General features: G+C 35.2%; 2 protein-coding genes across 2 annotated transcripts; both read left to right on the top strand.

Annotated features, from left to right (window-relative positions):
- Positions 1 to 9,621: 9,621 nt before the first annotated feature.
- Positions 9,622 to 12,178, top strand: LOC130999468 (putative disease resistance protein At1g50180). Its single transcript, XM_057924997.1, has 2 exons — positions 9,622 to 10,907; positions 11,382 to 12,178. Exons 1-2 carry the CDS (start codon positions 9,863 to 9,865, stop codon positions 11,552 to 11,554), a joined length of 1,218 nt encoding a protein of 405 aa, XP_057780980.1. The 5' UTR covers positions 9,622 to 9,862; the 3' UTR covers positions 11,555 to 12,178.
- On the top strand, positions 11,681 to 13,111 carry LOC130998811 (probable disease resistance protein At1g58390). Its single transcript, XM_057924218.1, has one exon. The coding sequence runs from the start codon at positions 11,681 to 11,683 to the stop codon at positions 13,109 to 13,111; it is 1,431 nt and encodes a 476-aa protein (XP_057780201.1).
- The last annotated feature ends 1,496 nt before the right edge of the window (positions 13,112 to 14,607 follow it).

Raw genomic sequence — 14,607 nt, 5'->3', positions numbered from 1 at the left:
TGGTGTGACAGTGGAAATAGCAGAACAAGAATCAACTTCAGGAACACATCTAGACAAGGCATCTGCAACCTTGTTATCCACCCCTTTAGTGTATTGAATTTCATAAGTAAAACCCAACAACTTGGTGAGCCATCTTTGTTGCACAGGATTAACAGATTTTTGATCTAATAGATGTTTAAGGGCTTGCTGATCGGTTTTGATAATGAACTTCTGGCCTTGTAAATAGGACTTCCACTTCTGCACAGCTATTACCACTGCTAAGAACTCCCTTTCATTTATGGAAAGGGCTTGATTCTTAGGGCACAGAGTTTTGCTCATAAAGGCAATTGGCTTATTGTTCTGCATGAGAACTGCTCCAACCCCATAACCACTGGCATCAGTTTCAACCACAAAAGGTTGAGTGAAATCAGGTAAGGACAACACAAGGGCAGTTGTCATGGCTTCCTTAAGCTTGTTAAAAGCAGCTTCAGCCTCTAAGTTCCACTTAAATCCATCCTTCTGCAACAGCAATGTTAGCGGTCTGCTAATTTGCCCATATCCCTTAATGAATTTCCTGTAATAACCAGTTAAACTTAAGAACCCTCTTAGCTGTTTTACATTTTTTGGGATGGGCCAATTGACCATACAAGTGATTTTGCTAGGGTCAGTAGAAACCCCATCTCTATGAATAATATGCCCCAAGTACTCTATACTTGTCTGGCCAAAACTGCATTTGCTCTTCTTAGCATACAAAGAATGCTTCCTCAACAAATCCAGAACCTCTTTGAGGTGAACCAGATGTTCATCATAAGTCTTGCTGTAAACTAGTATGTCGTCGAAAAATACCAATACTGTTTTTCGTAGATAATCACTGAAAACCCTGTTCATCAGGGACTGAAATGTCGCAGGGGCATTACATAGCCCGAAGGGCATCACTAGGAATTCATAGTGCCCTTGATGGGTGTTAAAAGCTGTGAGGAATCTATCCGCAGGGTTTACTAGAATTTGGAAGTAGCCGGATCTCAAATCCATTTTAGAGAAAAACTGAGCTCCATTAAGCTCATCCAACAATTCGTCAATAACAGGTATAGGGTAATCATTCTTAATAGTAAGTGAGTTTAGATACCTGTAGTCAATACACATACGCCATGTGTTGTCTTTCTTTTTTACCAAAATAACTGGTGCAGCAAATGGGCTTTTGCTGTGTTGAATTACACCATCTCTGAGCAGCTCCCCAACTATCCGTTCTATCTCTTCTTTATGGTGATGAGATGATCGGTACAGATGTACCTTTTTGGGAATACTGTTGGGTTTAAGAGTAATATGGTGTTCAACTCCTCTACTTGGGGGAAGACCTTGAGGCTCTGCGAACACATCTGCATACTCTTCCAAAATAGCTGACATAGCCTCAGATTCGGGCTTCAATTCCTGCTCCAGTAAGGAATAGCTGGAGGAGTAGATGAGGTATACTTCCTCAACCTCCAAAAGATTCTTATGAATTAAGGAATTGAGTGCTGGACCTGTATCCACTTGACACTCAGTAGCTTGATTCACAGCTTGCAATTTGACTCTTTTACCGCCAACCTGAACTGTACAAGTGATTTTCTTATAGTCAAGAACAATGGGTGTGCAATGCTCAAGCCAGTCACTACCCAAGATAATGTCATAGCCCTCATGCTCCAACAATCTAAGTGGGTACTTGAACTCATGACCCTGTACTACCCATGTGAAATCCTTTACTACTTGGGTACTTAAAAGTTGTTGCCCATTTGCAACCCTCACCAAAACAGGAGACTCATTACTTACTACACTATTCAAGGCTTCAGCTGTACTCTTCTTAATGAAACTCAAAGAGCTACCAGTGTCTATCAACAAATGCACTCGTTTCCCTGTTACTTCACCAATAATCCTCATAGTTTTGGTGCCATTAATACCAGTGATTGCATTAACAGAGACCTCAATTTCTGCTACTGGTTCAGTTTCTGGGGTTGCCTCGTGATCATTTAGCAGTAGCTCCACATATTCTGGCTCATGCTGGATGTGAGCCAATTCTTGTTCCTCGGACATGGCCATGTAGAACACTTTAGGTTTGCACTTATGGCCATAAACATAGGGATCATCACAATTATAACATAAGCCCTTCTCTCTTCTAGCTGCCATTTCAGCACTGGTAAGCAGCTTAATGGGAACCTTAGTACTGTTGGTATTATGGGGTTTCTGCACCACTAACCCCTCTGACCTCTTATAGTTATTGTTCTGGCCATTGGTGAACTTGGAGATAGGCTTCACTCTCTTGGATAAGGCATCCAAGGTAAGGACCTGCTTCTGTCCAATCTCTATAGCATCTTGTAAGGTTTGTGGCTTAAACAACATCAAGAAGCTCTGCATCTCCTCCGTTAAACCACTTATAAAGCAGGCTACAAAGTACTCCTCAGAGTACTCCATGTGATTACTCAGCAGTAAACAAGATCTCAACTCTTCAAACCGCTCCACGTATTGGGTATAAGAATTGGTTTGCTTCAGATTTTTAAATTCCATAATAATCTTCACATCACTGATATCATCAAATCTAGAAGCTACCACCTCTAAAAACTGTGCCCACGTAATATCCAATATGTTTTCATACCCAAAATTTTGAAACCATTGTAAGGCCTTTCCCTCGAAATTGTGCACCGCCAACTGGATCATATGCTCATCACTAAGGGCAGATGTGAGTTTAAAATAGGTATTACATTTGATTATCCATGGATCATATGCTCATCACTAAGGGCAGATGTGAGTTTAAAATAGGTATTACATTTGATTATCCAAGATCTAGGATTAGATCCATCAAATCTAGGAAAATCCACCCTATGAAACGAGTTTCCTGAACTGCCTTGTGATTGATCTGACTTAAACTTGGAAGAGTAAGGAGTAAAAGCAGATTTAGACCCCGCACCCGATTGCAGATGAAATGGAGTTTTGCCCAAGATAGGTGAATCAGCCTTACCTTTATCCTTACTCATGTTCAGCAACTGTAGTTGAATTTCCGCTAGCAATTTGGACAGATGATCACACTTATGATCAATACCCGATATCCTCTGTTCCACCTTGTGGTCCACAACCAAGATTTGCTCGTGAATCTTCTCTTCTGCCGCTGCTCGTTTCATAGTTTCAGCTTGCAGAATTTGATCGAGCTTCTTTTGTGCCTCCTGTAAATCCTTCATGCGTGTTGCCTCCGCCATCTCTTAGCCCAGAATTCCGCTCGCAGAAAGCAGGACCTTGGCTCTGATACCAATTGTAGTGAACCCAACTATTTTTGTGATTTTCTGATATGAATAAATCGTAAACAAGGATATTAAGAAGAAGAAGAGAAGTTGCAGAGAGAGTGAGAATTTGAGAGGAGGAATTGAGATTTCATTTCTGAATGCATGTTTCATGCCTATCCGAGGGCCTTATACCCGAGTGGTCCCAACAACTCACGCACTCCATGCTACAACAATAACTAACTGGAAATTAATTAAACTAATTAAAAAAACGATACAACGCTTTTACAAAAGGGAAGCGCGACTCCACTTATCCGTTCAAGCCTCCTTCAGCCACGTGTACGGTCCGCGATGCATGCCGACTCGAGTTCTGTTAAAATACCGAACTCGCTATCATTTCCCGCTCCATCTGCTTTAACCTCTTGAATCATGACACATCTCTAGATCTAGTTATTTCTTTACCATGAAATCTTTTAAAAATGAGGATAAAAGTTGGAAATCTATATATCTATATATAAAAGCACAACCACTTACATAAAGTGAGTTGTGTTTTCCCGCCAAAATCACCTTACAATTTTTTGAAATAACTTTTATTTTTAAATTTTTTGGTTTGTTCCTAATTTCGTCTACTTCAAATTATATGATTTTTTTTGTTGTAATTTTTCATATTGCTCCAATTAAAGTTTTAGTTAATTTTTTTTTTATCTTTTAAATATTTTATATTCCCCCATCTCATTACAAATGTCTCATTACTTTTGGGCATAAAGATTAAGAAATGTGTAAAAAGTAGATAAAATGGATTGGTGGAAATTATTTAAATATTAGGTATAGAGAGAGAATATATTGCCAAAAAAAGAATGAGACATTTATAATGAGAAATCCCATTATGGAAAGTGAGACATTTGTAATAGGACGGAGATAGTATTTGTAAGTCATACAGATAAAATGTAAATAAACTCATTCAATAAATATTTATAATATTATTAAAATATTTATTTTGATAAAATTTATGATTAAAAATAGACTTTAAATATTTATTTATTTATTCTTTCTTGAATATTTAATCAACATATGTAAAACATTTAAAAGATTAATCAGTCATTATGATTTTGTATCAATTATAATCTTGACAAATTAATTATAACATAAATATTATACTATAATATATTGCATTAGTTATTTTTAATTTCTTAAATATTTTATAGGTAATATTTATATTTCATATTTTTCGTTTCGAAACGAAATATTATTAAAATGCGATTATATATAAAAAGAAAAGAAAGAACCTAAGAAATCCCTTGAGAGCACAAAAAAGCAGACTAAGGGCCGAGCCTCATTAAAATCCTTTTACAGAAAACTAAGTGGGAAAAACCGTTAAAGGGAAAAAGAGTACTCGTCTAAAACGAAAACATAAAAGACAAGATAGTTGAGCGGGAAGATCAATTTCAAGAACTCCGGCCTAACCATTGTCCTCAAACCGATCCAGCTCAACCACCTAACCATTGTCTTCTTTGTTTAGGTGGTTGATGCTATTCTTTGAGAGAGCAACAATCTCATTATCTGATACCTATAGCTAGTGTGCTACATCTCTTTCTGCGTGGAGGATTTATCTAGTGTGAGGAGTGGGCATGGGTTTTTGTAAGATCACAAAACAAAAGGAAAAACAGAATGCAACGAAGAAGACAATGTACGTGGTTCGGCCACTAACGACCTACATCCACGGAGGGAGGGTGAAGAAAAATTTTATTGACAAATTTGAGAGCTCGCTGGAGTTACTAAATGTGATCGGCAAATCTTGAGAAACGCAGCTCAAGAAATTACACAGCTCACGCACCAACTACACTCTTTTCATTCTTGCTACAGTAGTCAACTAACTGTGAAAGAATCGAATTTAAAACCCTAACTAACTCACTCAATATTGAGCTAGAAACGACACCGTTCAACAGAGACGTAATACGTGAAGTTAATAAGAAACACGACTTATAAAACTTCATCTGCAAAACTCAAATGCAGCCAAATTCAAAGCCACCTATCACAACAATCTCCACCTTGGCAAGAAATTATTCATACTTTCATTGTTGGGCTGCTGCCTTTAAAAATGAACTATACTGAATAAAATAGGTTCTACAAATAGAATTATTCATACTTTCATTTATTAGCCCAATTGCAAAGATGAGTCCAGCCCAATTTCTTTCTCTCTCTTCCACTCCCTCTAAAATGGACCCTTTTCTTAATTAAGAGATCCAACAAACATAAATTCGGCCCAAAACATACCAGGCTCAACAACACTTCAATTTCATGTTACAAAATCAAACTCAAAAGCGCAATCTAATGTAATCCATTTGAAAAATAATCACGTAATATGATGATTTCAAGAAATTAAATATAGTCGAGGAAAATAATCTCATAAACCATCACCCTTAAATTTCCCACATATTTACACATAGTCACTAATGGACTCACTTAAAACCTTAACTATCTCAACTTTTTTTCTAAATAGTGGAGGCCCTTCTCCACTAATCAAATACACAATATGTTCTTTAAAACCCCTTCCAATTAATGACGATGATGACTAAATGTTAAATAAACTTATATTTGAAGCATTAGTACTTCTTATTTGTTCATGATATCACGAGGCATGACTTTGTGTTCATTATTTGTTTAGTTTGAAGCCTTTGTGTTCATCAAAATTATCAAATAAATTGATATTACAGTACTTCTTTCAAGGTATTTTAATGTCGTTTTACATTAATGATGAATTCAGGACTTACAATAATGTATTCGTGTGAATTAAGATACTCTTTTGTCTTTGACTTTTATTATGACATCTCTTATTATATTTATGGATAATTGATAGTATATGATAATATTATGAGTTTAAGATCTAGAGTTTTGATAAGGAATCTTTTTTCTACTAGAGATTTCTTTACATTGTTTTAATTAATGAGGTTTGCCCCCGATTCTTTAATTTATTTGTAATTTCTAAGGAGATTTTAAACTTTATTTCTTTTCTTGAATTGTCACTTTTGTTGCTTTGCTATTTAGAATTCTCGCCGATCCCTTGGAAGATGATTTTGCTTGCTACTGTCTACGCAGTAAGGGCACACCGGTTGTTTGTCGGATATTTTTTGTGTAAAACGACGAACCACGTATGTTCAATTATATAAAAGTTAACTATCCAAAAAACCACCATTTCTTGGCCAAGATTCAATCCTCATATTACGATATCTCACTATTATCTTCTTTAAGGAACCGAACACCATCTAAGTCTGCTCATAAATAATTCTTATTGTATCTGCCATCTCTAATTAAGCTAAAAAACCAAAAAGTAAAAACATACCTCAGCATAGTTATCTAGAGTTCGTTACTGTTGATATGTGCTCAATATTTGGCTTAGAAAATGTCATGAATGTCCCCAAGGGGACACCAAGCAGTGCGACCTCTTGTGTGTGAACAGTGAGGTCTTGGGTTCAAACCCCACTGCTCCCCCTCCCCGACTCCCCCAAGTCAAAATAAAAATAAAAAAAATGTCATGAATAATATTTTGGGTAGTAGTGGTTAGCATTATTATATTTTTATTTTTGTTATTAGAATCAATATTTGCTTAAGTAAAATGGTTATTTTAATATTTGTAGATAACTTAAGATGCATTTACTTTTCATGATTTAAAATATACATAATTGAGAATTTTTATCCATATTAATGGGATTTCTCCAATCCCCTTTCAATTGGATAAAACACAAGCCGGTTATCTTAAACTATAGAAATTATCAAGGGTATTGAGATATCTTAAAATTTGAATTCATCTTAATAAATAATGAGTTAACATATACTCCCTCCGTCCCGTCCAAGATGCTACATATTCCTTTTCGGGTCATCCCAACGAAGATGATACATTTCTATATTTGGCAAAAATTAATAAGAAATTTTAAACACTTAATTAACACTAATTAAGTATTCTCTTAATACCTTCTCTCACCTACTTTATCAGTTTATTACATTTTCTTTCTTATTTTATCACTTTATTACATTCTCTTTCTTATTTTATCACTTTATTACATTATATCTCCTACTTTATCACTTTATTATTACACACTTAAAAGACTAATCTACAACTCCTTAAATTCTGTGCCGGAAAACAAATGTATCGTCTTGGCCGGGACGGAGGGAGTATATGCTATCTTTCCTATTAAGTTAACCCTCAATAGTAAACGCTCCCTTACACTATCAAAATTATGTCTTCTTCCCAAAGTCTCATTCCTAACTAATGCCATGCATATTTTTATAATTTGATGGATCTATAAGGTAGCAAGGGCCTCCTAAGAGTAATATTTATAGAAGCTCTAAATTATTTTGAAAGAATTAGGTATGTAGGCTATAAATGAATACATAACTCCACATAAAAGATTGTCAAACTAATGAATTAATTTAATTTGAAAATTGAAAGTTGAAAGTTGAAAGTTGAACAAAAAAATTAGTACGATTACTTGATGAATTAATGTACAAATGTTGCTTAAAGTAATTTTTGAATATATCATAACAATCGTGCATTATTTTATGTCAAACTAATGAATTATTTTCCATATCTTCTTCCAATGGTAATTACTAATTAGCATCTACGTCGAACTTAGAGAAATATCGCATAAAGTTGTGTGTTATATTATTTATCCATAATAATTTTTTAAGTGCACATTCTGAAGATATGTTATCCTATATATTAATAATCATATCCTTAAGTATTTACATTTTTTTTAAATCTTTATTTTGAGGGTTTAAATTATTTTTTCTTTTAATATATAGTAATGTAATCATATTCAAAACTTTTAATATATACTAATGTAATGTATTAAATTAAAATAATATCGATAATAATAATAATAGAATTTTTGTAGGAATAAAAATAGAACTTAAATTAACACCCTAGAAGTCAGTATAAAAACTTCAAATCCAAATTGCGAATTAATTAGATGAATAGAATTAAATGAAATATCCTTTATATTGATGTGTAACTTTTCTATATGAGTTGGTCTTACATGAGACTGATTCTTACCAGGAGCGAATAAATAAAAAGTATCTGCTACTCTACAAATAACATTTGTTAGCTCAGTGGTACGCTCCTTCATCTATCATCTCTCGTTGGTTCAATTCTTAGTTGCAACAATATTTTTTTGCTTTTTTTATATATATTATGATATTTATTGAAACATTACATTTCTTCATATCAATGGTTACCTTATCTTACGAATAATAATTACTTGACCAAATAAATGAAAAGTACAAGTTCTCGTGGGTAAAAATGGCAATCATAGCGGAAAAAAATTTACTTTTTCATCACAACAATAATTACTTTGAATTATCCGTATTTTTCAACCGGCCTGAGACCCGCGACCTGCGCCCAGACCCCGCTGACCCGCGCTCCAACCCTTCCCCGACCCTCTCATCCATACACTCGATCAGTCTCATCCATGTTTTTGCCTTTTTATCCAATCAAATTATTTACGTAATTTAACTTTACTAATTTTATTTCCGTAGAAGGATAACAATACTATTATTTGATACTTATCTAACTAAAAAATATTTCCTCGATGTGTTTATGTATTTTTCGAATCTTTTTGTGTATATAGATTTAGATTTTAGTAGGACTTAATAACATACTTCGTTGAGTTTTTCTTTATAAATTTATTGAATTTATATAGTAAATTTGTTTAAAAAAATTAATAAGTCTTGGATTTAAATAATAGATTTATATGTGATAAATATAGATAAAATCAAACTTATTTAGAATTGTGATTGGAGTTGAATTCTTTTATGTTCATTATTATGACAATAATCAACTAAATAAAAAAGATAATAATAATAATAATAATAATAATAATAATAATAATAATAATAATAATAATAATAATAATAATAATAATAATATGATATTACACTATTGTCCTTAAAATAGATTAAGAAATAGGGACATATTAGGCAAATCAAATTTTGTAAAACAAGGCTATTTTATAATAGGTATAGATATAGATATATGGAATGAGATTCAGTGTACCATATTTTATGTTCCACTTTTAATTTTGTTTAATTTCTTATATATTTTTTCTTCAGTTTCAATTTTATATGCTTTAGTTTAATTTTGTGATTATTAAGTAGGGTTTATTCCATCAATCTAGGGTATATAATTATTTTTTATCATTTAATTTCACTTTTATTAGCTAATAATAATAATAGGTTGATAAATTCAAAGTGATGGTATACTTTTTAAAAAAATTAATTCAGCTTTGGCCGCCGGAGTGGTTGAATGAGTGAAATAATGAGGGAGAATTATTGAATGAAGAAGAAGAAGAAGACAAGGTAGAAACCAAAAACAAGTGGAGTTAATTAAGATAAGATAATGTGCTTTCTCATAAGCTAAACTACTTTCACACTTTTGCCCGCAAACGAAAGTCAAACCTCTCCCTTCTTCCTCATACAACTCTCCAAGAACTAATTTCTCTGTTCCAGAAAATCCAAATTCTTCGCAATCTCCATTGAAGAATTTGTATTCACAACAACGAGTTCCATATCCTTATTCCTCTCTATATACTCTCACCAATACTAAATCAGTTTGACCAAAGAAATTCGAGTTTGGAATTGTTGCGATGGCAGAAGCTGTTGTGTCGACTGCTCTGGAAACCTTGCGCGATTTGTTGGTGGATGAAGCAAGGTTTTTATCTGGTGTGGGTGACCAAGTGAAAGAGCTCGAGATCCAGCTCAAAGAGATGAAGTGTCTTCTCAAAGATGCCGAAAGAAGACGACATGAAAATGAAACCATTTTCAATTGGATCTCAGAGATCAAAGATCTTGTGTACATAGCAGAAGCTGCCATTGAAAGACACGCAGCTCATCAAGTGACTTCAAGGAGAAGACGAGGCCTCAGACAGCTCGTCCGCAAATGTAGTTGTAGTTTAGAAGAATACAAGTCGATCCACCAATTAGGCTCCGAGATTTCACCGATCAAATCACGACTTGAAAGGATAAACAAGGAAATGTTAGAGAGTGGCATAAAGAAGAGCATCATCAACAATACAGATGAAGGGGAAAGCTCGTCCGCCAACAACAGAGCAAGGAAGAGCTTCCCCGAATTCGAGATCGGAGAGTGTTTTGTGGGGATGAAGGACGAGCTCAAGCAGCTTCTTCATCTCCTATTGGAAGACGAAAAGCATCGAGTAATTTCAGTGTGGGGAATGGGGGGATCAGGCAAGACCACCATTGCCAAAAAGCTCTACAACGAGACCAACACCAGCTTTGATCTTTGCGCATGGGTTTGCATTAGTCAGCAATGTCAGAGTTTTCAATCAGTTTGGAATGATGTTCTCATGCAGCTACAGCATCAAAACACGAAGGATGGGCCAAAAATAAGGAAGGATGTTACAAGTTTGAGCGAGTGGGAGTTGAAGGAGCGACTATGCAAGATACAAAGAGAGAAGCGATGTCTCATTGTTTTTGACGATCTTTGGAAAATTTCTGATTGGGATGACTTTAAGCATCCCTTCCTTGTCCAAGATTTGCAGAGCAAAATCTTGATCACCACGCGCGAACGTGAAGTTGCAGAGATTGGATGCCCTGTGAAACTTGGGTTTCTAAAAGAGGAAGATGCTTTGGAATTACTCAAGAAGAAAGCATTTCCCCACACCAACATTCCAGGTTAGTTGGATTTGACTTCTAGTCTACAAATAATATTCTAGACTTACCTGTTGGTAGTTTCTATTCTTGCATCATCGATTCCAAATCAGATGAGAGAGTCAGGGGATGTTTTAGGACATTAACTTAGATTGATTTGAAAATTAGGACAATAACTTTCGGACTTGTAAAAATAGGACACTAATTATTTTTTAGAGTAAAATAGGACACTAATTAATAAGCGTCGTAAAAATAGGACATTTCTCAGCCGATAATTGGCTAAAAAATGTCCTGCGGATGCAACACTTATTAATTAGTGTCCTGTTTTACTCTAAAAAAAAATTAGTGTCCTATTTTTACAAGTTCGAAAGTTATTGTCCTAATTTCCAAATCAATCTAAATTACTGTCCTAAAAAACCCTCGAACTCTCAGATGAGAGGATCTGATTAAGTTATCAAGTTACTATTCAATTAATTGTCATTTGTTTTTTCAATGCAGAATTTGCATTGGAAGAAAATCTTGAGAAAATTGGAAAAGAAATGGTGCAGAAATGTGGGTATTTGCCGTTGGCAATTTCTTTACTCAGTGGGGTCTTGAGAAAGAAAAAATCGATGATGGAGTGGGAGTTAGTCAAAGAAATCATATATAGAGATGAAAAGGAGATTGATTGAGTGCTAAATTTAAGCTATGAAAGTTTACCCTATTATTTGAAGCCTTGCTTTCTCTATATGGGTATATTTCAAGAGGACCAAACCATATATGGTAGGCAACTATATTTGATGTGGATAGCACAAGGCATGATTTCATATGAGAATATTGGAGACAAGGACAAAACTTTGATGGAAATTGCCGAGCTGTACTTGGGTGAGTTGGCCTCCAGGTCCATCGTCCAACTTCAAATTAATTACGATGGTGTCACAATCTGCAAACTTCATGATGTAGTAAGAGAACTATGTTTGAAATTGGGGAGAAGTGAGGATTTTGGTGCGCAGAGTTTGGAGTATCAAAGTGGGAAAGCTTCCTCGAATAGGAAAATACGGCATTTGGCTATACATTTCAGGAAGGAAGTTCAAGTGGAACCTGACGAGCTTACACTCACTTGGGGAGAAGATAGTAGTGAACATTTAAGGTCTCTTCAAATGTTCAGTCACATAAATTCGGGTGTTGTTGAGTTTCCCCCGCAAGGTATTGTTGATTTTCAGAAATTCAAATTGCTGAGAGATCTAGGTATGGTGGGATTCAAATTTGAAGGAAGAAAGTTACCAAAAGGGATCACTAATCTGGTTCACCTTAGACGTTTGCATTTAGAAAATTGTGAATTTGATAAGCTACTGTTGTCCATAAGGAATTTGGTATACCTGGATAACCTTGATTTACGTGATTCGATGAATGTTGAAGTTCCAAATGTTTTTAAGGAGATGCTACGTTTAAAGCACTTGTTTCTTCCCGATTATGATGAGGAAAAAATTGGAAGTTATCGATTGACATTGGACGAGGGAGTGATTAAGTTGGAGACCCTGTGGAATTTGGATAGTAGAGTGCATGAATTAAAATTTCCAAATAGAATGATGAATCTGCGAAGTTTCAGAACAAAAATACACGACAATGAAAGCTTGTCAGTCAACATCGACGCCATTGCTCTCATGGAAAAGTTACTGTTTTGTTTTGTTGAAATCAAAAATGGTTGCGAGTTAGGAACAAATAAGGGAGTGTTAACGCTGAAGAAGGTAATCACATGTCCCAATCTTCATTCCTTGTGGATTCAAGTTAAGTTAGGGAAGGCGCTGGCAGAGTGCGGGAGTGACTTCATCAGTTCAAAACTTATAACTTTGTCCCTGTCAGAATGTGAGATTGAGGATGATCCAATGGGGATACTGGGGAACCTTCCTTGCTTGATACATTTGTATTTATTGATGAAATCATTTGTGGGGGAGGAGATGACGTGTCTATCAAACAGTTTTCCTCGCCTCGTGATGCTTTCGCTATTGCAATTACCGAACCTGAGAGAGTGGAGAGTGGAGGCAGGAGCCATGCCCCTTCTCTCTCATTTAGAGATAGATGAGTGTTTAAGTCTGAAGATGCTTCCAGATGGATTGAGTGGCATTTATACTCTTCGGGAACTAGAAATTATTGATATGCTGGAATTGGGAAAAAGGGTATCGCCATCAGGAGAGGATTTCCACAAAGTCAGCCATATCCCTTCAATTATCATCCGAGACAATCGATGACTAACTAGTCTAGTCTCCACCGGGTAATGCTTGTACAAATCTCATTCTCAATTCCCAATTATGTTTCTTCAATTGTCGTTTTTCTCTAAAAGATAGGTATCTCGATAAGGTTTTAACTATAAAGCTCGACGCATTCTAAACTTGTATCGTCTTGGTTTTGGTTGCAGGGTACTTTTCTCCCCCCCTTCGAGCTACAGTCTTGTTGTTCCATGTCCCAAGTGTTTCTCTTTAATTATTTGCATTCTTTTCTCTGCAACCTTGTCTCGCTTTAATCACTTTCTTTCAAATAAATGTGTATATTTCTTTTGTACATGGGCGTGGTGGCCATATATATTCCATTCCCTATTAATTTTACTAATTTACTAATTTAATAATATTTATTATAAAATAAATAAATATTATACTGTACTAAGCTCAGAATAATAATGATTTAAGGTCCAAAAGATTAACGAAAATGCCCCAAATATACCTCTGTAAACATATATTTTAAAAATGAACTATACTGAATAAAATAGGTTCTACAAATAGAATTATTCATACTTTCATTTATTGGCCCAATTGCAAAGATGAGTCCAATTACAAAATCAAACTCAAAAGCCCCAATCTGATTAACTTAGCTTATGCAAATTTAATCCATTTGAAAAAAATCACATAATATGATGATATCGAGAAAATGTTGCCATTGGAAGAAAATTTTGAGAAAATTGGGAAAGAAATGGTGAAGAAATGTGGGAATTTGCCATTGGCAATTTCTTTACTCGGTGGGGTTATGAGAATGAAAAATTCCATAAAGGAGTGGGAGTTAGTAAATGAGGATATCAAAGATTTCATATATAGAGATGAAAGCGAGATTGATGGACTGTTGAATTTAAGCTATGAAAGTCTACCCTATTATTTGAAGCCTTGCTTTCGCTATATGAGATTATTTCAAGAGGACGAAACCATACATCCTATAGAGCTATATAGGATGTGGATAGCACAGGGCATGGTTTCATATGAGAATATTCAAGACAGGGACAAAACTTTGACTGAAATCGCGGAGCTCTACTTGGGTGAGTTGGCCTCCAGATCCATCGTCCAAGTTGAAATTGACCAATACAAAAAAACAGTTGATTACCGGCGGCGTTTGCCGTCGGTAATGGCGAGGCGGCCGCTGGAAATTGGTCTCGCCGCCGGTAAATTTCTCGTCGGTAACACAATTACCGGCGGCAAAACACGCCGCCGGTAATTAACGGCGATAGGTCACGCCGTCATATTTCCTCGGTGAACGGCGGAGACCTGCCGGCACATTACCGACGGCGATTTTGCCGCCGGTAATATTCACCGGACGACGGCGGTGAATCCTGCCGGAGATTATTTCATTACCGGCGGTAAAATGCCGTCGCTAATTGCCGGCGGCATAATGCCGCCGGTAATTTTTTTGTAATTTAATTAATTAATTAATTATTTTTATTTATTTATTTATTATTTTTATTTATTTATTTATTTATAAGTTA

This window comes from Salvia miltiorrhiza, chromosome 8 (assembly GCF_028751815.1).
Source record: "Salvia miltiorrhiza cultivar Shanhuang (shh) chromosome 8, IMPLAD_Smil_shh, whole genome shotgun sequence".
In the NCBI taxonomy this organism is placed as follows: Eukaryota; Viridiplantae; Streptophyta; class Magnoliopsida; order Lamiales; family Lamiaceae; genus Salvia; species Salvia miltiorrhiza.
Note: the sequence above shows the minus strand (reverse complement) of the source record. Positions and strands in the feature narration are given on the sequence as shown.